The sequence below is a fragment of the Myotis myotis genome, unplaced genomic scaffold (assembly GCF_014108235.1).
Source record: "Myotis myotis isolate mMyoMyo1 unplaced genomic scaffold, mMyoMyo1.p scaffold_m19_p_4, whole genome shotgun sequence".
Taxonomy (NCBI): Eukaryota; Metazoa; Chordata; class Mammalia; order Chiroptera; family Vespertilionidae; genus Myotis; species Myotis myotis.
Genome location: NW_023416346.1, coordinates 96,178,045 through 96,202,135, shown reverse-complemented (window position 1 = coordinate 96,202,135; position 24,091 = coordinate 96,178,045). Strand labels below are relative to the sequence as shown.

At 40.7% G+C, this 24,091-nt stretch overlaps 1 protein-coding gene across 1 annotated transcript in view; it reads right to left on the bottom strand.

The window, feature by feature from the left end:
- The window catches only part of ATP7A (ATPase copper transporting alpha), a 177,202-nt gene that overhangs the window by 17,860 nt on the left and 135,251 nt on the right, over positions 1 to 24,091 (bottom strand). The window contains exons 11-17 of the mRNA XM_036304686.1: positions 22,450 to 22,541; positions 21,136 to 21,263; positions 19,828 to 19,982; positions 19,481 to 19,615; positions 16,610 to 16,804; positions 11,867 to 12,049; positions 8,741 to 8,957 (exon numbers count right to left, since the gene is read on the bottom strand). Coding sequence (XP_036160579.1) covers positions 8,741 to 8,957; positions 11,867 to 12,049; positions 16,610 to 16,804; positions 19,481 to 19,615; positions 19,828 to 19,982; positions 21,136 to 21,263; positions 22,450 to 22,541 — 1,105 coding nt within the window. The remainder of the gene's footprint in view (positions 1 to 8,740; positions 8,958 to 11,866; positions 12,050 to 16,609; positions 16,805 to 19,480; positions 19,616 to 19,827; positions 19,983 to 21,135; positions 21,264 to 22,449; positions 22,542 to 24,091) is intronic.

The window sequence follows — 24,091 nt, the reverse complement described above, 5'->3', positions numbered from 1 at the left end:
CAAATACCACCTTCTAAATGAGGCCTACCCTGATCATTATATATATATGTGTTTTCCGATGGTTGCAACCCACAGGTTGAGAACCGCTGTCCTAGTAGATATGAAGTGGTGTCTCAATGACTAGAGATGTTGAGCATTTTTTTCATGTGCTTATTGGCCATATGTATATCTTAGGAGAATTGTCTATTCATACCTTTTGCTCACTTAAAAATTGTTGTTTTATTATTGAGTTGTAAGAGTTCTTTTTATATTCTAGATGTGTGTGTGTGTGTGTGTGTGTGTGTGTGTGTGTGTGTGATTTATGTGCTCACAGTCTTGTGTTCTCCCATCAGGAATGTAAGTTCCATGAGATAGGGAATTTTCTATTCTGCTCACTGCTGTTTCTTTAGTGTCTTGAACAGTGCTTAATAAAAGCTGTCAAATGAACAAAATTGCTGTGTCAGTGTGCTTGGTACTAGTAGTTCATGGAAAAATAGAAATTACAGTTTAGTAGAATCAGATAGGAAAATAAAGAATTTTCATGCAGTGTGCCTAGTACAGAGACTAAGTACAGTTATGATTTAAAAAGAAGAGCAAATATCTTTGCCTATGTATGTCAGTCAGTGAAGGCTTCACTGAAGAGAGATGTGAGCTGAATCTTAAAAAGGTGAAAATAAGTTCACAGGGTAGATACCACTGTGAACAAGGACATTACCCAGAGAAAATAGTAAATGATCCCTAGCCTGTTTGGCTCAGTGGATAAAGCATCAGCCTGTGGACCAAAAGGTCCCGGGTTCAATTCTGGTCAAGAGCACATACGTTGGTTGCCGGCTCCTCCCAGGCCCGGACCCTGGTTGGGGCTCGTGCAGGAGGCAACCAATCAATGTGTTTCTCTCACATCGATGTTTCTCTCTGTCTTTCCCTCTCTCTTCCACTCTCCCTAAAAATCAATGGAAAAATATCCTCGGGTGAGGATTAACAAACAAACAGTAAATGAAATTATCTACTAAGCATAAAATTACATGATATAAGGAGGAACAATAAGTAGTTCCATATGAACAGAACACAGAGTAAAAAGACAAGATGGGTGGTGCAGGGAGGCAAAAAATATATCCTGGGGAACAGATTATGAACAAAGTCCAGAGAAACTGGACTTTGTTCTGCAAGAGACAGAGAGCCAATAAAGTTAGGATCATTAACAGAATTCCATGGATGGGCTTTAGGATATATGCAAACCTCCGAAACAGAAATTTTCTGAGGGGTGAGCATAGCTTTCATCACATTCCTCCAAAGGTTCATGATTCAAAATTAGATTATAAGCCACCATAGTAAAAGGTATTAGAAAGTAATATATTCAGATTTGCATGTTAGCAAAATAACTTGAGAACAAATTGGTGGGGAGGTGGTGGAACACTTAGGTGTATGTATCATGTTTTGGGGCAGATGGATAGCCCAATAAGAAACTCAAGAAACAGGCCTTGGCTAAAGATAATGATTTTGGAGTGGCAGTGGAAGCCCACATGTGGTAGAATAAGCAATAGGCATGAATTAAATTGTACAGAGAGAGTATGTAACATGAGAAAAAGACAAACAACAAAACCCTGAGAGTGGGAGAAAAGAGGAATCAGAGGATTAGAAAGAACAGCCAGGTAAGTGAGAGGACAATATAGAGAAATCAGGGTCATGGAATAAGGGAAAGAAAGAGTTTTAGGAAGAAAGAAATGATCAACATTGTCAATTGCTTTAGTGAGGTCATGCAGGCAGAAGACTGAGAAGTGACCACTGCAGAGGGTATTAAATAAGGTCATCAGTGGACATAAAAAGAATAGTTCTAGTAGTATGGATGGGGCAGAAGCCAGACTAAACCATGAATTCAACAAGCCTAGGCTATTTCTAGAAGCATGGATATAAAGGGGAAAATAGGACAAAATGCTGATGGAAATATATGATTTTGATGGAATAAGTATTTATATATTTATGAAAAGGAGCTAGTACAAAAAGAGAGTTGAAAAATAAAGAAGCAAGAGGACATAAGAGAGGGATGTCCCTAAGGAATCAAGAGAGGGTGGAGGCCCTAGTTGGTTTGGCTCAGTGTCAGCCTGCGGACTCAAGGGTCCCAGGTTAGATTCCAGTCAAGGGCACATGCCTGGGTTGCAGGCTCGATCCCAGTGTGGGGCATGCAGGAGGCAGCCGATCAAGGATTCCCTCTCATTATTGATGTTTCTATCTCTCTGTCCCTCTTCCTTCCTCTCTGAAATATATATATATATATATATATATATATATATATATATATATATATATATATATGAGGGTGGAGGTAGAGGAGGGTGGAGGAGGTGGCAGGTGGCATAAAGGCAAGGGGAATAAAGGAGATAAATAGTTATGGGGAAAAAATATACATCCTATATAATAAAAGCCTAATATGCAAATTGTTTGACTGGGAATTCAACCACTTGCTATGACGTGCGCTGAGCACCAGGGGGCAGCACGGAATATGGTGGGCGTTGGTGATGTAGCACTGGCAGCGGGTGGCAGTGGAGGCACTGCCGGCCCCAATGGGCCCCGACAAGAGCAGGACCATGGCAGGATGGTGGAGCAGGTGAGCGGACGGCGCCAGGCCAAGGTGGGTGCAAGGAGGGGCCCGATCACTCTGCTAATCACATCACAGACAGTGACCAGCAGTGGCAGCAGAGTTGGGGCCACTACCTAGCTCCCAGGCACTGAGGGAGCCAGGCAGGGGGGCCCGGCCCCAACTGATCGCCCCACAGGTGGAATGGTGGAACAGGTGAGGGGGCAGCGCCAGCTATGGTGGGGTGCCAGGCGGGGCTGCGAGTCTGGAGGCACGAGCTGGGGCTGCAAGCCTGGGGGCACAAGCTGGGGCCCAATCCCCACAGGCCACCCCAAGGGACCCCAGCCCAGCCTGTACCCTCTCACAATCCGGGACCCCTTGGGGGATAACCGGCAGTCAGACATCCCTCTCGCAATCTGGGACTGCTGACTCCTAACCACTCACCTGCCTGCCTGATCACCCCTAACCTCTCTGCCTGCCTGCCTCATCGCCCCTAACCACTTGCCTGCCTGCCTCATCACCCCTAACCACTGTCTGCCCGATCACCCATAACCCTCTGCCTGCCTGCCTGATCACTCCTAACCACTCGCCTGCCTGCCTGATCTCCCCTAACCACCTCTGCCTCGCCCCCGCCACAGCAGCTTCATCAGGAAGGACGTCCAGAAGATTGTTTGGCTGTCCAATCTAATTAGCATATTACACTTTCATTATTTTATCCTATATAATAAAGAGGGAATATGCTAATTTGTCTATTATGGTGTCCCCGTAACAAACACTTTGCATATTGATGCATGTGCAGCAGGGGGCGGGCAGCTGGAGCCAAGTTCCTGGGGGTCTGAGGAGAGCACCTGACAGGAGCCCGGACTGCAAAGAAGGAAGAGGAAGCGGCCATGGGGAGCTCTTCCAATTCCCTTGCATGGACACCCTACCCCAGCCCCTGCACCCCCGGGGGGACGGGGAGGCTGACCAGATAGGGAGAAGACCCAGCCTCAGGGGTAGCTGTAGCCTGCACCTCCAACTCCTGATATCTTCCCCTGCCACCCCCGCCAGGGGCGCCCACAACAATAGCCCGCGGCCCGCTGCTGCTGGCCCCCTCCCCTGGGGCCCAGGCACGCCTCTCCTCCCTACAACTCCAGACCCGGGTGGAGGAGGCCTGAGCGGCCCCCCAGGGTCAGACCCTTCCCCACCAACAGCAGCAGTGCGGTCTCCACAGCGGAAGCATGCTGAACCTCGCTGTGGGCACAGCTAAACCCGCCCTCCTAGCCCGCCTGGCTCTGCCCTGGCCCGGCCCCCACCCGGCTCCAGGAGATTGGAGCCCCACCCTGAGCAGGTACAGCTGCGAACAGCCACGTACAATTTAAAGAATGGCACCAAGTGGGAAGGTTTGACAGTTACTCCCCCTTCAGCCTCACTGTCCCCCTAGCCCTCCCTAACTCCCTGCCCCCCGCCAGCGCCTCCAGGGACGACCACCGCTACAGGGCTGCTGGTCAGAGCCCACCCCTCCCAGGCCTCTGGAACCCTCTGCAAAGCTTCCATAGCTACAGTCCCAGAAAACAATCATGCCCTCCTCCCCTAATCAGCACCTGCTACCTGCGAGGGTACCTGTGGGCTTAAAAATAACAACCCCTTCCCATTTAAACATCACTTACTTGATAAAACATTTCTAGGTTTATTAGCTCAGAACCTCCTCATGACAACCCAGTGAGGTAGACGGAGAAGAGATTACAATTCCCATGGTATATGCCAGTGATGGCGAACCTTTTGAGCTCGGCATCTCAGCATTTTGAAAAACCCTAATTTAACTCCAGTGCCGTGTCACATATAGAAATTTTTTGATATTTGCAGCCATAGTAAAACAAAGACTTATATTTTTGATATTTATTTTATATATTTAAATGCCATTTAACAAAGAAAAATCAACCAAAAAAATGAGTTCACATGTCACCTCTGACACGCGTGTCATAGGTTCACCATCACTGGTATATGCGTATGTATTCAGAAATGAAGTTCAGAGAGGAAAACTGTCAAGCCCAGTGGTTCCCAAGGTACAGCACATGCTCCACGGGGGGGAGGGGGGGCGCAATTTGATTTTAAGTAGGGGCAATTCGAGAATGAGTTAACAGTGAATTTTTTGCATTTCTTATGGTTCTAGGGGGCCTCATCTATAGCATGTCCTACATAATAAAAGGCTAATATGCAAATGACCGAATGGTGGAATGACCGGTCACTCTGATGCACGCTGACCACCAGGGGGCAGACACTCAACGCAGGAGCTGCCCCCTGGTGGTCAGTGTGCTCCCACAGGGGGAGCACTGCTCAGCCAAAAGCCGGGTTTATGGTTGGTGAGCACAGCGGCAGTGGTGGGAGCCTCTCCTGCCTCCATGGCAATGCTAAGGATGTCCGATTAATGGCTTAGGCCCACTAAGCCGTCAATCGGACATCCTCCCAGGGCTCCCAGACTGCTAGAGGGCGCAGGCCAAGCTGAGGAACACCCCGCCCACCCGCCCAGTGCATGAATTTCGTGCACCAGGCCTCTAGTGTGTGTGTGTGTGTATGAGAGGATGGAATTCATAGCAAAGATGAGGGGATTCATTAGACAATTTGAAAAAAGAATAAATGGGGGGCGGGGGGATGCGGTGTCTGGGAGCCTTAATTTTCCTATGTGAAAAATAAGCCAGATAATTTGCTTAAGGAACTATGGGTAAGGCCACAGGATCGTGTGAAGGATATTAAAAGTTTGGAGTCTAATGAACAAAATAAACTGATGAACAAAATAGAGCCAGAGACATAGACGCATGGAACAGACTGTTGAATCTCAGAGGGAAGGCGGGGTGGGTGGGTATATGGGAAGAGATAAACCAAAGAACTTGTATGCATGTATGCATAATGGACACAGACAATAGGGTGGTGAAGGCCTGGGGTGGGGGGCAGGGGCAGGTTAGAAGAGGTCGATGGGGAAAAAAGGGGACATATGTGATACTCTCAACAATAAATTTTTTTTTTTTTAATCTGGAGTAGCTACAGATGAGAAATAAAAGAAAGCTGAAATTAGATGGAAGATCAGGTTAAGGCTAGACTTCATCACTCTACAGTGGAATCAAGGAGCACAGTTGAGGACTACAGCAAGGAAGGAACCAAGATGGCCAGGTAGGTAAACACTAGTACTCACTGCCTCCCACAACCACATCAAAATTACAACTAAAATACAGAACAACCATCATTCAGAACTACCTGAAAACTAGCTGAATGGAAGTCCTACAAATAGAGAAGAAGATACATCGACCCTGGTAGGAGCAGCAGAGGCATGGAAAGGGCTGGTCCAGTACCCAGGTGTGGAGGTTTTTTCAATCAAGAGAGATATCTTGGCTGCAGAGGCCTCCCGTGAGGAGCAAGGGATCCTAGCCCCACACCAGACCTCTCAGCCCAGTGTTCCAGAGCTGGGAAGAGAAGTCCCCATAACTTCAGGCTGTAAAAACCAGCAGGGACTGTGGCTGAGTGACATGGAGGCTACTGGAGCCCCAGGCAGTTCCTTTTAAAGGGCTGGCACATGAACTTACACAGTCCTGCTGTCTCTGACCACTAGTGCCAGGCAGCAGCATTGGGGGATACAGGGACATATGGGAAGGAGCTGGATTGTCTGGGATAAGGGCAGGAACCTGGGGGCAGCTTTCTGACATGTAGATGGGGGTGCTTGAAGGGATTATTATTCCTGTTCTGAAACCTCCCCACAGAGCTGACTGGCAGCCACATCTGACTCTACACATCCACAAGTGACACACTCAAGAGGTAGACTCAGTGAGCATCAAAGCCCCACTAAAGCAAGTCCTGCTCCATAGTGGGGGTCTCCTGCACAGCAACTGTCCCACTACAGTCACAGCTGGTCCCCACAGCTGATAGGCCTGGAGGTCAATTCCTCCCAGTGACACCAACAGCAATCAAAGCTCAACTACAATAAGACAGCCCACACAGGGATGCATCAAGAAGGCCCAGCTCAGGTGACTGGGGAGACTGAGCCACTGGGCCTTACAGGATACCTACTACACAAGACCACTCTACCAATTCCAGGAGACATAGCACCTCTACTGATACATAGAAACAAACATAGGGAAGCAGCCAAAATGCAGAGACACAGAAACATGTCACAAATGAAAGAAAGGGAAGCAAGCAAACTATTGCATATAGAGTTCAAAACAATAGTTATAAGGTTGCTCAAGGATCTTAATGAGAGCTTCAAGGAACTTAGTGAGACTTTTAAGAATCTCAGTGGGAATTTCAAAGACCTGAAAAAGGACCAGTCAGAAATTAATTATACACTAATTGAAATAAATAATAATTTACAGGGATTCAACAGTAGAGTAGAAGATGATTCTGAGAATCAAATCAATGAATTGGAACATAAGGAAGCAAAAAATACCCAATCAGAACAAAAAGAAAAAAGAATCTTAAAAAAATGAGCATAGTGTAAGGAGCCTCTGGGACAATTTTGCATTATGGGGGTGCCAGAAGGAGAAGAGAGAAAGCAAGATATTGAAAATGTATTTGAAGAAATTACAGAAAACGTCCCTACCTAGCAAAAGAAATCGCTATACAAGTCCAGGAAGCACAGAGAGTCCCAAACAAGAGGAACCCAAAGAGTCCCACACCAAGAAACATCATAATTAAAATGCCAGGGGTTAAAGACAGAAAGAGAATATTTTTTAAAAAATACTTTTATTTATTTCAGAGAGGAAGGGAAAGGGAGAGAGAGAGAGAGAGAGAGAGAGAGAGAGAGAGAGAGAGAGAGAGAGAGAGAAACATCAACAATGAGAATCATTGATCAGTTGTCTCCTGCATGCCCCCTGCTGGGCTGCTAGGGATCGAGCCCACAACCTGGGCATGTGCCCTGACCAGGAATTGAACAGCAACCTCCTGGTTCATAGGTCGATACTCAACCACTGAGTCACACTGGCCAGGCAAAAAGAGAATCTTAAAAGCAGCAAGAGAAAAGCAGTTATTTACCTACAAGCGAGTGACCATATGACTGTCTGCTGATTTCTGAACAGGAACTTCGCAGGCTAAAAGGGAGTGGCTAAAATATTCAAAGTGATGAATAACAAGGACCTACAACCAAGATTACTCTACCCAGCAAAGCTCTCATTTAGAATTAAAGGTCAGATAAAGAGATTCACAAACAAGAAAAAGCTAAAGAAGTTCATCACCACCAAACCAGTATTACATGAAATGTTGAAGGGTATTCTTTAAGAAGAGGAAGAGGAAGAAGATGAAGAAGAGATTTAAAAATATGAATACTATGCAGCTGTAAAAAAAGAAGGAACTCACCATTTGCAACAGCATGGATGGACCTAGAGAGCATTATGCTAAGCAAAATAAGCCAGTCAGAGTAAGATAAGTATCACATGATCTCACTCATATGTGGAATGTAATGAACACCATAAACTGATGAACAAAAATAGACCCAGAGACATAGAAACATCCAATAGATCGTCAAACCTCAGAGGGAAGGCAGGGGAAGATGGAGGCGGGGAAGAGATCAATCAATGAACTCATATGCATATATGCATAACCCATAGACACAGACAATAGGGTGGTGAAGGCTTGGGGGCAGGGGAGTGGGAGTGGGCAATGGGGGGAAAAGGGGACATATGTAATACTTTCAACAATAAAGATTTATAAAAAATATGAATGATAAAATGGCAATACATATCTATCAAAAATTGATTCTAAAAATCAAAACAGAATCTAATGAACAAAATAAACTGATGAATAATATAGAATCAGAGGCCTGGAAACATGGAACAGACTGATGAATTTCAGAGGAAAGAGGGGAGGGGGGGGCGGGAAGAGATTAACCAAAGAATTTATATGCATATATACATTACCTATGGACACAGACAATAGGGTGGTAAAGGCCGGGGGCAGAGTGGGAACCAGGTGGAGGAGGGAATGAGGGGGAAAAAGGGGAACATCTATAATACTCTCAACAATAAAGATTTTTTAAAAATAGGTGCATAGTTGGAAAATGTTCTCAAGTAACTTGAGTGAAGCAATCAGAGGTCTATGGTAAAATTGATCTGCAAGAATGAAAACATAATGCCAATTTTTATTTATTATATAACAGTTCAGGATTATAAAGTTAGACACCTGTTAATTACTGTCCCATAATTGGTACTACAAAGAAAATTAGCTTACTTGAGAGCTGGGCATCAATAATCATGGAAGACAAAGTTGATGACTGTTCATTGCTTGCATCAATTTGAACCAGGGATGCATTTTTAATATTATTTTCCTCTATCCTCCAGTTATTCTTACGTAGCAAGCCTTCAATATTGGTGACTTTACAGCAAATACCACACCCTGGCACAACCTGGAAATCTATGCAGGTACCCAAGACTTCAGTGTCCAGCTCCTAACAAATAGAAACAGGAGGATTTTCTCTATTGTTCTAATAATCCAAAATCATCATTAGCAAGATCAAAGATTACTTTTGGTTAATTTAAAATGTTTAGAACAAAATTATCACTTATCATTGTCTATTTGACAGTGGAATTTTTTTGGTCTTTATATTAACTATTATGTTTTAGTGCAGTGAAAGGACATAGATTAAAGTTAGCAAAAGAAAAAGGTTCATAGGGCAGGTTCAAGAGATACCCAGCATGGAGCTTCCAGTGGTCCCCTGCCAGTAGAGTCATGTGAATAATGGTTAATTAACTCAGCAAGTATGTATGATGATGTCTAAGGAGTGCTGCCAACCAGGGATGCTCACCTGAAACTTGGTGTCCAGAGTTTTTATCGGGCCTCAGTCGTGTAGACATGACTGACCTTCTCCATTGCTGACCTTAGCCTCTAACCCTTCCAGGGGCTGAGCTGATATAGCATGGCCCTAGGTCTCTCAACATAAATCATACCATTAGCATAGACTATCTGGTATGGCCCAAGGCCCCAGGTAAACCAAGACATTCTTATCAGGTAGCATACTCCAAGGACTTGGATATTACCACCTAGGAGCTGAGGCCAAAGGCCAAACCTTTGGGCAATTTTAACCCTTTATTACACAGATTCACAGAGGAGGACTTGTGTAGCTTTTATCACCCATCTTTAAATGATCGTGGATTTTAATAAGATCAAAAGAACCAAATGTTGAGTATAATGTCCAAAGTTACAGGAGATCATTAGAATCCTTTGTTTTAACCCCACTCTCTAAAATGTATACCAACCTTAGGGAAAGAAAACATGGATGATTTGTCAATATTCTCTGCCCTTTCCAGTAGAGAATCACATGTTAAATATTTAATTCTACTGTCAGGTCAGATTTTCTGTTCAGTACAGGGCAAAGGACAAAACCAACAACAAGGCCTTTAGTTACTAGAGTGCCTCTCTAGAATAATTCTGTGTTCTTAGTAAACCAAGGAATTCTGGCTCTTTATATCTTTATCCTCTAAGTTGTTCCATGTGCATGTAAAGAAGTCAGGTCAGTAATAGTTAATAGGTAAAAAGGAAAAAAACACAAATAAAGAAATGGAAACATCAATGGTAGAAATTGCCACATTTTAACTATAAAAGTATGTGAAATAACTTACAAAGAAGGTATACAAAGCAATGAGAAAAAGGTAAGCAGCCCTATGGAAAAATTGGCAAAGGATTCAAGCAGACAGGTTACAGAAAAAGAAATTCAAATGATTAATACACATATGAAAATATGCTCAACCTCATTCATAATTAAGGAAATGAAAAGCAAACCACCAATGAGTTAACATTTTTTACTCATTATATTGGAAAAAAATAGTGTTGGTGAGAATGCAGAAATGGGCAGTCATAACTTCTGTTGAAAGTATACACTGTTACAACCTTCCATGTGGGTGTTGGTAATATTTTTCACATGGACATTGGTAGTATTCATCAAAATTTAACTGCATGATTTCCTTTTGTGGGTTACTGCATGTGGTTTTTGGTTTTTTCTTTTGCTGAAGGCAGTTTTGAGGTCAGAGGTCTTAAATGTATTTGGAGAAAGGCACGTTTGGAGAATCTTAAACGGAAATAAGATTTGTAACCCTTAGTTTGTAACTACTCAAACTCTCTTTTTCAGAGGTCTTTTTGAATTTCCTATTATTTCTAAATATAATTTAATAAGTACCCCCCCAAAAAAAGTTAACTGCATGTATCCCTTGATCTAGCAATTGCATTAATAGGCATTTAACATAGAGATAAACTTGCAAAAGCTAATAAGGATGTTAACTGTATATTGTAAGAGCCAAAACCCAATTGTACAGTAAAATATAATATAGCCATTAAAAACAATGAGGCAGATATATATGTCCTGATATGGAAAAATCATTTAACAAAATTGAAAAACAAGGTACCAAATATTGGTCATTGTGTGACCTTTCTATGTAAAGTTTAAAAAACAATAAATGCATGTATTTTGTTATATGCATTAAAAGTAGTTAATAGATGCAATAGTGAATATACTAAAAAGTACTGCATTGTACACTTATACAAGGGTAAACTTTATAGTAGGTGAATTGTATTTCAAAAAACTGTTATTTTAAAAGATTGTTAACAGGTTAACACTTCTTAAAGTTTGGAGAGAGAAATTATGGAAGTAGGCAGGGAATAAGACTTTCCCTTTTCCTTATGCAACTCTCTGATCTGAAGTTTTTTTTACCATAATTTGTATTACTTCTTTTCTTTAGTCAACAGGAGTTATCCATGTAGCATTATAATTAACTAGAAGCCCAGTGCACAAAAATTTGTGCACTGGCAGCGGGAGGCAGGGGGGGGTCCCTCAGCCCAACCTGTGCCCTCTCACAGTCTGGGACCCCCTCGGGAGATAACCACCTGCTGGCTTAGGCCCGCTCCCTGGTCTCAGATGGCAGGCCTGATTCTCGCTGGGTCCCGCGGCTGCTCCGATTGTGCTGTTGCCTGCCCCGCCCACCCCACCCACCCTGCCCCACACATGGCAGGCCAGGATCTTGCTCTGGAGGTGGCGGCGCAGTGGGATCTGCCTGCAGTGTGCAAATTAGCCGCCATCTTTGTTGGCGGCTAATTTGCATATCACGCTGATTAGCCAGTGAGAGGCATAGTGAAGGTATGGTCAATTACCATGTTTGTCTATTATTAGATAGGATACCTGTTTTCACCTTTATATTTCTCTATATGAAGAATCAGACATATTATAAAATAAAATAAGAAAATACAAGTCTCTCTAAGCCTTATATCAACTATCTACATAAATCATAGTCAAATGCATTTGGATTTAGTCTGAGTAATTCCAATAGTAGATGACTACATTACTAATAACAAGAGGAAAAACTGTACCTGCTTGCAATATTTGGTTATGGCTGCTCCTAGAGGGTGTTCACTGTGACTTTCAGCAGTTCCCACAATGGCCAGGATCTTATTGCGTGATATTCTGTTACTTTCCACTAGGACCTTTATTTGACTCACTACTGGGGTTCCATGGGTAATGGTTCCAGTCTTATCAAATACTACTACCTTTACCTGTAAGAAAATTAAAATACAGTACACCTATATGACTTGATAATCCTTAATATCACCTTTCCAGAAATGGGAAAAAAGTTTACTTCTTAATAAGGTTGGACTTAATAAACTGTCTTTGGGAGAATAAGGGAAGAAATAACTTTAGTTAGACCTACCACCCCCCCCCCACACACACACACACACTGCAAATGTTTAACCTACTGTGGATACATGTTAAACACCTAGAACTAATTGTTAAAAGTTGACTGTTAATAGTTAATTAAGAGATGCCTCTAGTGCCTCCAGGGAAAGATAAAGACTTTAAATAGCAATGAATTACAGATCTATAGGGGAAATCTGGGCATTAGGAAGATAATTATAAAAGAAAGGTAAATAATTAAGTTGAAGTGAGCACCAGACAAAACCTGCTGGGCTGCTTTGACTTTATTGAAGACAGAGCTTAGGGAATCAATGAGGGAACTGCAGCCAGGACAGGAATAAGAAGAGTCTGCAATTAGAAAACACAGTCAGGAGAAACCAAGATGGCGGCATAGGTAAACACCTGAAATTGCTGCCCCACACAACCACTTCAAAAATACAACTAAAAGACAAAACGGACATCATCCAGAACCACAGGAAGGCTGGCTGAGTGGAAATTCTACAACTAGAAGGAAAGAGAAAAGCATACTGAGACTCAGAGGAGGTGCGGAAGTAAAATGCAGAGGTACGGAGGCGCACGCGGAAAGGGCTGGCAACTGAGGATGGGGTTATCTTTTTCAATCAGGAGGGAGACACACGCTCCTGCTCTCAACTCCAGTTCCGGGCGAGTCTCTGGGGACCCAGACTCATACGGGGAGAAACTGGACTGTCTGGCAGCGGGCGGAACTCGAGGGCAGCTGTCTGTAAGAGGTGCTTGCAGCGATTACCTCAGGACACTGAGCTGCGGGACCTCTTAGGGCAGGACTGAGGATCAGCCATAGCCGTTTGCTCCGCCCTGTTGATTCCCTGAGACCCTGCCCCACCCAACCTGTGCGCAGAGGCTTTTGCATATGAATGACCTGGCCCTTTGCAATCTAAAATTGCCTAACAAACTGCAGCTGGGTCAGAGAGACCCTGAACATCCAAAAGAAGGCCCAAGGCCCCACAGCAACTTGCATTGCTTCACAGCTGGGCCTCATTTGGGCACCTCCAAATCCCAAACAAAGAAGAGGAATCTGCAGATCTCTCTGTAGCTCCTGCTGGGTAGCCTCAGGCAGAGGCTAAATTAGCACCTCCTTAGAGATCCAAGTGCCAGTGTACCCAGTAGTCAGAATGGGACCACCCAGATTACAACTCCTCAGATCCATAAGGGACACACTCAGGGGGCAGACCCAGTGAGCACCAAAGCCCCACTGAAGCAAGTCTTGCCCCAGAAGGGTGTCTCCAGCACAGAAGTTATCCCACTGTAGACACAGCTGATTCTAACAGCCAATTGGCCTGGAGGTCAATTCCTCCCAGTGATACAAACTACAATCAAGGCTTAACTACAACAAGACTGCACACAGCCCACAAAGGGGTGCAACAAGAGTTTCCACCTCAGGTAATTGGGGAGGTTGAGCTATTGGGCTCTATAGGAAAACTAGCACACAAAGCCACCCTATCAACACAAGGAAGCAGTCAAAATGCGGAGACAAAGAAACAGGTGAGAAATGACAGAAATGGAGGAAAGCAAACTACTGGATATAGAGTTCAAAACCACGGTTATAAGGTTTTTCAAGAGTGTTCTAGAAACTGCTGATAAGTCTAGTGAGACCCTCGATAAATCTAGTGAGACCCTCAAGGATATGAAAAAGGACCAACTAGAAATTAAGCATACACTGACTGAAATAAAGAATATTATACAGAGTTCCAACAGCAGACTAGAGGATTGCAAGAATCAAGTCAAAGATTTGAAATACGAAGAAGTAAAAAACACCCAACCGGAAGAGCAAAAAGCAAAAAGAATCCAAAAATATGAAGATAGTGTAAGGAGCCTCTGGGACAACTTTAAGCGTACCAACATCCGAAGTATAGGGGTGCCAGAAGAAGAGAGAGAGCAAGATATTGAAAACCTATTTGAAGAAATAATGACAGGAAACTTCCCCTACCTGGTCAAAGAAATAGACTTACAAGTCCAGGAAGCGCAGAGAACCCCAAACAAAAGGAATCCAAAGAGGACCACACCAAGACACATCATAATTAAAATACCAAGAGCAAAAGACAAAGAGAGAATCTTAATAGCAGCAAGAGAAAAACAGTTAGTTACCTACAAAGGAGTACCCATACAATTGTCAGCTGATTTCTCAACAGAAACTATGCAGGCCAGAAGGGAGTGGCAAGAAATATTCAAAGTGATGAATAGCAAGAACCTACAACCTAGATTACCTTACCCAGCAAAGCTATCATTCAGAATTGAAGGTCAGATAAAGAGCTTCACAGATAAGAAAAAGCTAAAGGAGTTCATCACCACCAAACCAGTATTATGTGAAATGCTGAAAGGTATTCTTTAAGAAGAGGAAGAAGAAGAAAAAGGTAAAGATAAAAATTATGAACAACAAATATACATCTATCAACAAGTGAATCTAAAAATCAAGTGAATAAATAATCTGATGAACAGAATAAACTGGTGAATATAATAGAATCAGGGGCATAGAAAGGGAGTGGACTGACAATTCTCAGGGGGAAAGGAGTGTAAGGGGTACAGGAAGAGACTGGACAAAAATCGTACACCTATGGATGAGGACAGTGGGGGGGTAAGGGCAGAGGGTGGGGTGGGAACCGGGTGGAGGGGATCTATGGGGGAAAAAAACAGGAACAACTGTAATAATCTGAATAAAGATTTAATTTTGAAAAAAAGAAAACACAGTCATCTCACGGTAAACTCAAAAATACAAACCCTGATAAATGAATAGCTTGAGGAACCGAGATGAAAAAATATGACAACTAAATAGAAAGCATGATTCCTGACAAGAGAAAAAATAGCTATAAAGGCCCAGCCGGTGTGGCTCAATGGTTGAGCGTTGACCTATCAATCAGGAGGTCACGGTTCGATTCCGGTCAGGGCACATGCCCAGGCTGTGAGCTTGATCCCCAATGTGGGGCATGCAGGAGGCAATCAATCAATGATTCTCTCTCATCATTGATGTTTCTATCTCTCTCTCCCTCTCCCTTCCTCTTTGAAATCAATAAAAACATTTTTTTAAGTAGTTATAAAGCAGTGGTTCTCAACCTGTGGGTCGCTACCCCTTTGGGGGTGGAACAACCCTTTCACAGGTGTCACCTAAGACCATCGGAAAACACATATATAATTACATATTGTTTTTGTGATTAATCACTATGCTTTAATTATGTTCAATTTGTAACAATGAAATTGGGGGTCCACCACAACATGAGGAACTGTATTAAAGGGTCGCGGCATTAGGAAGGTTGAGAACCACTGCTATAAAGGATATTATGGTGACAACTGAGGAAACTGGAATATGGACTACTGATTAGATAATAGTATTATATCAATATTAATTTATTGATTTTGAACTTTGTACTGTGGTTATGTAAAAAAATATCATTCTTCTTAGGAAAGGAGGCTGATACCTGCAGTAAAGGATATACAGAAATTCTTTTTTTTAAAATATATTTTATTGATTTTTACAGAGAGGAAAGGAGAGGGACAGAGAGTTAGAAACATCAATGAGAGAGAAACATCGATCAGCTGCCTCCTGCACATCCCCTACTGGGGATGTGCCCACAACCAAGTTATATGCCCTTGACTGGAATCGAACCTGGGACACCTCAGTCTGCAGGCCGACGCTCTATCCACTGAGCCAAACCAGTCATGGCTATACAAAAATTCTTTATACTATTCTTGCAATTTTTCTTTAAGTTTGAAATTATATCAAAATAAAAAATTCCTATAAAAATTAATAGCCTGTATTCACTAGATGAGGTTCCAAATCTGTTCTAAACTGTGTTCTGTGTTTAGTACATGCATGAATCTCTATATAGTTCATATCCTCATAATAAGAACATATTAGAAGGAACATGGTTTTAGTTGAAGTCAAGCAGCCTTCATTGAGATTGTTATGAAAATCCTAATATGAGAGAGACCAGGGATAGGATTATATTTCTGAAGTCATAGTTGTAAACTGACATCTGGTGGCAGAAAGGCAAAGAAACTGTAATGTAACCACAAGTGCTACCTCACGGTGCAGAACACAAACATGGAGTCACACACAAATAGGTTAGAAGCCTGAAAGACCTGGGCAAACACCTCCTCTGTCTTCCTGCCCCAAAGACTTTTCTAGTCTGAGCAGGGATAGGACTCCAGATTTTCCACATCAGCATCTGCTCTACGAGTGTAGGACTCTACTAGTTTTAGAGGCCTTAGATAACTAAGGCCAATCTGGAGCAGAACCAAAATAACACCTGTCCTACCTCGATCCTCAGGATAGTGCCAGAAGCTTGGCTTATGGACCAAGTGGAAATAATTTAGAACGCTGTGTTTCTCAGTAGGTGTGCTATTGCCAGTTTGGATGGGACAATTCTTAGTTCTGGGGACTATCTTACCTTATGAGCCATCTCCAACGGCTCGCCACCTTTGATTAGTATGCCATTTTGAGCGCCTACTCCTGTACCCACCATCACAGCAGTTGGAGTCGCCAGACCCAGTGAACATGGACATGCAATGCAGAGAACTGTGATAGAGGCTTGGAAAGCAAAGCGTATTATTGTTTCTGTTCGGGAGATACTTCTGTTGTAGCCCTTTAGAAGAAAGGCATGAATTTTGGTTACTGATTTAGAGCTATACAAAACAAAGTTTAACTCTACTGAAATAAAATCTCAATTTTGAAGTCATACATAATCCTACTTAGCTACCAACTTGTATGTTTTAGTTACTATTAAGAAAAACTTAAAAAAAAATTTTATGAATAAAAGAAATTTTGACATAACTGATAAAGAAGTCACAGTCCCAAATCAAGATTTCAATTTTACTAACTTATAGTTACAAACTATGGAGTGAATATAAGGAACATAAAAGTCAGCTTTTTTGCCTCATATTAACAGTAAGTATTTTTATTAGGGACTTTCAAAAATAGCTACAAACATAGGACCTAATTCTCAACAAATTTGATCATAATAAAAAGGAATTCTGAATCTCTGTATACTGAGACCTACCTTCCACACTCCTCTCTGAAGACAATGAAAAAAAAATCACTCCGCATGCAAAGGGAGCTTAATTACATTTCAATAAAATTCTTTTGGATATAACTGTGAACTGAGTATATCTGGTAGTATAGCTCTTTTTAAAAAATATATGTTTTTGTTGATTTGAAAGAGAGAGGGAAAGGGGAGAGGGGAAAACGGAGAGGGGAGAGGGGCGAAGGGAGAGGGGAGAGGGGAGAGGAGAGAGGAGAGAGAGGAGAGGGGAGTGGGAGAAACATCAATCAGCTGCCTCCTGCCCAATGACTTTAACCAACTGAGCCACACCGGCCAGGGTTATTTATTTAATTTGTTTAATTAATTTATTTGTTAATTCTCACCCAAGAATTTCTTTTAGAGAGAGTGGAAGGGTGGGAGAGAGAGGGGGAGAGAGACATCGATGTGAAAGAGACACATCGATTGGTTGCCTCTTGCACATGCCCCCACTGGGGTTGGAGATTGAACCTGAAACCCAGGTACATGCCCCTGACCGGGAATTGAACCTGTGACCCTTTGGTGCATGGGCTGACACTCTAACCACCAGCCAGGGCAGTATAACTCTTAATGACACTGAATATTTGCTTGTGTGGGTAAATATGATTGACTATACTAGGAAAAATCTCCTAAGATCCCCTGAACTCATGATACACATTCCAAAATAACCTCCCAGCAATTCTCTTCAATGTTTACTTAACCAATATGAATCAGTTAAAAAACTTTTTTTATTATACTAATGACCATGCTATGGAATAGGTACACAGTTGTTATGATTCTACTTATTCTTTAATTGAAGGGCCAAACAGTATAAACACTACAGATAGTCCTCGGGTTATGTTGGACTCGACGTACATCATTTCGTGGTTATGTCACCATCTCCCATTTATTTATAAAAAAAAAAAAAGTTCCGTCATTTCGACGTATGTACATATGTGCTTTATGTTTTTTATTATGTATTTTCCACAAGTAAAGGTCAGGAATTGTTATCTTTCTTTTAATTTTTTTTTTTTTTTTTTTTTTTTTTTTTTTTTTTTTTTACTGTTTCACTTCATTGCTGCTGTGTATGTGCTCCATGTGAGTGACATAGGTGCTTATGTAGGTGGGTTCCGACTTACGGCGAAAATCACATTATGTCGCGCTGTAGGAACGGATCTCCCACATAACCCAAGGAATTACTGTATACAGAACAGCATTTTTTAAAATAAAGAAACACAACAAAATAAGACTTTCTTAGCAATAATGGTTTTACAGTGCTAGTTTCTTATTAAGTTCTCAAATACTTAAACTAAGTGTTCAGCTATACAGTAGCAGAGTTGGAAGGGACTTTCATAACATCTAATCTTATGTTTTCATATATGTCATATGTGCATGTTTTAACCTACATTAATTCCAATCCTGCGACTTAGGTATTATCATCACTATATTACAGATGACAAACCAAGGCTAAGAGAAGTGACTTAAAGGTTATATCTCTAAAATGAAGCATAATCCAGGTCTACTTTATCACTTTATGACATAATACATTAGAGACTATCACAGAACTAGGGAGAAGCAGGCACTAATATTATCTTTTAAAATATTTTTAATTGATTTTAGAGAGAGGAAGTAAGAGAGAGAGAAACATTGATGTGAGAGAGAAACATCCAATGGGGATCTAATATGCAACCTGGGTGTGTGCCCTGACCAGGAATTGAACCTGTGACCTTTTGATACGGGACAATGTCCAACCAACTCAGCCACACTGGCCAGGGCCCAATATTATCTTATATTTATAAAGCATTTAATAAAGCACTGTTTCTAATATATAATCTTATTTAACTTTTACAAGTTATGCAGGATGGATTAAAATCTCACTTTATAGATGAGGAAAATGAAGCTCATCAAGAAATTACATTGACCTAAGATCAAACAGATGGTATGTGGCAGAGCTGAGATCCCAATGTTTTCCTCAATATATCTATAGTCCTTTGTGATAGCAAAATAATGCTGGAAATGAGACTAGGTATAAAATGTAAAAGTTCACTGCCAGCTTTGGGAAAATCACATGTAATAATGAAAAAAATCTTTCTAAAAGGAAATCTTTTATATTTACAGAAATGCAAATGTTATTCTTATCACCCTCCCACTCCAGTCCCTTAAAGATACTAGTAATTATTAAGGTTATTTTCCAATTAATTACTTATGCAAAAAATTCACAAACTGTTTTACAAATGGTAAAGAACTGTTATATGTCACACTTACAGCAAAGTAGGTTTCCACAACTTGAAAATTCAGAAATCCAATTATAATCCAAACCAAGAGGGTAACAATGGAAATAATAACAATAAAAGGAACAAAGTAGCCACTGAGTTTGTCTGCAAATTGCTGGATAGGAGCCTAGGATTTAATAATAATAGTAATAATAATGGCATATATATAAATCAAAGTCTCCTTTTTATAATAAATAGAGCACAAACAGAGCTTTTTAAATAAGTTCCTTATTAATACAATTAGAATTAATTAAAGGAAAATATGAAAACTAAATAAAGATTTATACTGAGTGAGCTTTAAATAAAATACTTTCTGTTTCTCGTAGGGAGTGAAGTTACCTTTGACGTTTGTGCCTCCTCCACAAGTTTTACAATTTGAGAAAGGGTTGTGTCTGCTCCAACATGGGTTGCACGGATAAGTAGTGACCCATTCTGGTTAATGGAACCAGCAATCACTGTACTGCCAGATTTCTTAGCCACAGGCATTGCCTCCCCTGTATAAGGAGTAAAGATAGATTTAGGGAGTATAAGTAAGCACTATCTTGAAATATACCATTATTTGTTAATTGTCAAAAAATATCTAGAAAGAAAATTCTTACTTCATGAAATAGAATCTGGGCAAATGCCCAGGTGAAAGTTGCTCTATCTCCTTATGTCAGTTCTGGGTCAAACCTAGACATACTGTCTTAAACTGGAAAAACCTAATATGCTAGCTCTTGTTGGAAGATCCTTTTGGAACTCTATGCTAGTCTTATATCATTTTATTCTCAGTCTATTCCCAAGGAACATTTAGACATGTGGGAGGGAGTTCTTGTAATAACTGCTGGTAGGTGATGGGGTGCTGCTACTCTAATTTAATGGGCCAGGGTCAAGAATACTAAGTGTACTACAATGTGCAAGCGAGTCCCCCAGAACTAAGAATTGTCCCATTCACACCTACTAAGAAACAGAGTCCTAAATTATTTCCACCTGGTCCATAAGCGGAGCTTCTCCTGTCACTCTCCTAAGGGTTATGTTGGTACTGCTTCAAATTGGCCTTAGTTATCTAAGACTTCTAAAACTACTCTCTTAGAGCAGACGCTGATGTGGGAAACCTGGAGTCCTATCCCTGCTCAGACTAGACTAGAACAATCTTTAGGGCAGGAAGACAAAATACGTATTTGGTCAGGTAAATTTGCCAAAGTCTTACTGGGCTCCACAGGAGAATTAGATAATTTCCTGTGGTTATATGTTCTAATAATTAAAAATTTTTAGTGAAAAGAGCCTTCACTTAACATAACTAAAACCACAAAGTAAATTTGCAGAAATTGACTTAATAGTCTTTAAAAAATGTTTGATTTTTTTTTTTTTTAGAGAGAGAGAGAAAAGGAGAGGAAAGAGAAACATTGATCCTACTGGGGATCAAGCCCACAACTGGGGCATGTGCCCTGATCCAGCATCGAACCAGCAACCTTTTGGTGCATGAGACGACGCCCAACCAACTGAGCCACACCAGGCAGGACAATTTAATACCGTCTTAAAATAACTCATTCTCTTTGCTCATTATTTACTCACTCCAATTTCTATAAAAAGCTCTTCACCTTTCATACCTATTTTTCATTAACATTTTGGATTCACTTCATTTTCATGACCCTCTGAAGAACATACCTGTGATGAGGGACTCATCTACCATAGAATGTCCTTCAATAACACGACCATCCACTGGAAATTTGCCTCCTGGAACCACTTTAATGATATCTCCACGTTGCACAAGTTCCACATCCACTTGTTCTTCACTGGATATGAGTTAAAATAAAAAGCATTATGATAATATGCCTCTCATGCTGATTTTCCTATGCAAGCTTTTCAGTTCACATCAAGCTATGGCTCCATAAATGTTACCAATGGAGGCTAGAATCAACATTTAAGCTAGGAACTACAATGTCAGTCCTGTTAACTGGTAAGGAACAGCTCAATTTCTGGTACAAAGTAGGCACTCTAAATATTTATTGAATAGTCATTTATTGAATAAATGAAAACCTTAGAAAATAATGTAATGGATTTTATTTAACTAAAGAATTTATTTATTGTATAAATTTGTCTAAAGAATTTTATGAGTATACAAATGAGAAATACAAAAGAGTGAAATCTAGTCAAGCCTTTAGCTCTAACTTCTCGTTTACAGGAAACACAGGAGTTATAAAACAAGTTAAACGACACCACACAGAAGCAAAGACAAATCCAAACTGGGATATTATACAGGGCAACTGATGGATGTTTCTTTAACAGGTTAATTGTATGGAGAGGGAGAAGGGGGGAGGAAGAAAGGAGTGTAAAAAGAAGGATGAGTTGTTCTAGATCAGTGGTTCTCAACTTTCCTAATGCCGCGACCCTTTAATACACTCCCTCGTGTTGTGGTGACCCCCAACCATAAAATTATTTTCGTTGCTACTTCATAACTGTAATTTTGCTACTGTTATGAATCATAATGTAAATATCTGATATGCAGGATATATTTTCATTGTTACAAATTGAACATAATTAAAACATAGTGATTAATCACAAAAACAATATGTAATTATATATGTGTTTTCCGATGGTCTTAGGCGACCTCTGTGAAAGGGTCATTCAACCCCCCAAAGGGGTCGCGACCCACAGGTTGAGAACCGCTGTTCTAGATTAAAAGAATCATGCAGTCAAATGTAATGACCCATGGACCTTGCTTGAATTCCATTTCAAACAATGAAACTTAAAACATTTCAGAACAACAGGAGAAATGTGAATATAGACTGCATATTATATGATATTAAGGAGTTTTTGTTCATTTTGTTAGATGCAAAACAATGTTATAGTTATAAATGTGAATAATTGTTAAGTCTGGGAGATGGATTATGTACATTCATTATACTCTCTACTTCTGTACATATTTGATATTTTCATAAGGAGGTAAAAATGAAAAGTGGGAAGAATAACGATAAATACCTCAAGAGGATATTATCAGAGTCAATAGTTACAATAGTTGCTTCTGTAGCTTGTAGTGAAATTAGCTTGGCAAGAGCCTCTGATGTTTTGCCCTATAAATTAAGAAAACAATCAACAATGCTATGGAAGAAAAAGCCCAGGTCTTACCTAAAATAAAGATATAATCTTTAATATTTACCCACAAGACAGCTTTAGGAATATTAATTAGTTCAAGTCAGAAAATATTTTACTTCAAAAATATGGAGTGCACAAAATATAAAATGAATAATTAGCTATAATTTATAAGTAAATAATGTAAATTAATAAGAAAAACATCAGGAACCCAATAGGTACACAAGCAAAGGACATGAATAGGCAATTCATTTAAGAAGAAATATAGCCGAGACCGGTTTGGCTCAGTGGATAGAGCGTCGGCCTGCGGACTGAAGGGTCCCAGGTTCGATTCCGGTCGAGGGCATGTACCTGGGTTGCGGGCACATCCCCGGTAGGAGATGTGCAGGAGGCAGCTGATCGATGTTTCTCTCTCATCGATGTTTCTAACTCTCTATCTCTCTCCCTTCCTCTCTGTAAAAAATCAATAAAATATTAAAAAAAAGAAAGAAAGAAGAAATATAAGCCCTGGCCAGGTAACTCAGTTGGTTAGAGCACTGTCCCACTACACCAAGGTTTTGGGTTCAATCTCCGGAAAAGGCACATGTGAGAAACAACCAGTGGGTACATAACTGGGTGGAACAACAACAAATCAATGCTTCTCTCTCTCTAATAAATCAATTAAATTTTTTAAAGAAGAAATATAATATCTGATGTGTGGGAAAATGTTTATCCCTGCTATTAATGCAATAAATGCAAACTAAAGCAACTCTATTATACCATTTAAAGAATTTAGATAAGAGCCAGTGCTGATGAAGTTGTAGTAAAACTACTTCACTAACATACCCTTGTTGGCAAGAATTGTTTCAACTTGTAGCATAAACTACAGAAGCATTATGTCTTTTAACCATATGCTTTGTAATTTATCCTAAAGCACTAAAATTCAATAGAAATTACATTAGACATGAATATGTTTAATGCAGGGTTATCTAAAAATAAAAAGTGGAGCCCGGCCGGCGTGGCTCAGTGGTTGAGCATCAACCTATGAACCAGGAGGTTATGGTTTGATTCCTGGTCAGGGCACAGGCTCAGGTTGCAGGCTCAATCCCTAGTGTGGGGTGTGTAGGAGGCAGCCAATCAATGACTCTCATCATTGATATTTCTATATTTCTCTCCCTCTCCCTTCCTCTATGAAATCAATAAAAAAATATTTTTTAAAAATTGGAAACCATCTAATTGAGAACAAAACCAGAATGGTTTAGTAAATCATAGCATGTTGGTTGGATATAATATTATTCAGAAATGCCAAATACGTGTCTGGACTACAAAAATGGGGAAAAAAATATATAGTGTTAAGGGTACAAAATGGTATGTAATGTTAACTTTGCCACTCTGGAAAATATAAACATATGTGGAACAGAATTATAAAGTGATTTCCATTATAAAGTGATATTACAGGTAAATTTTTTTCCATCATTATTTTAAATCCTGTGGTCACATCAATTTTTCGTGATATAAATAAAAAAATAAGTACTTCTTAAATGCCTCTCTC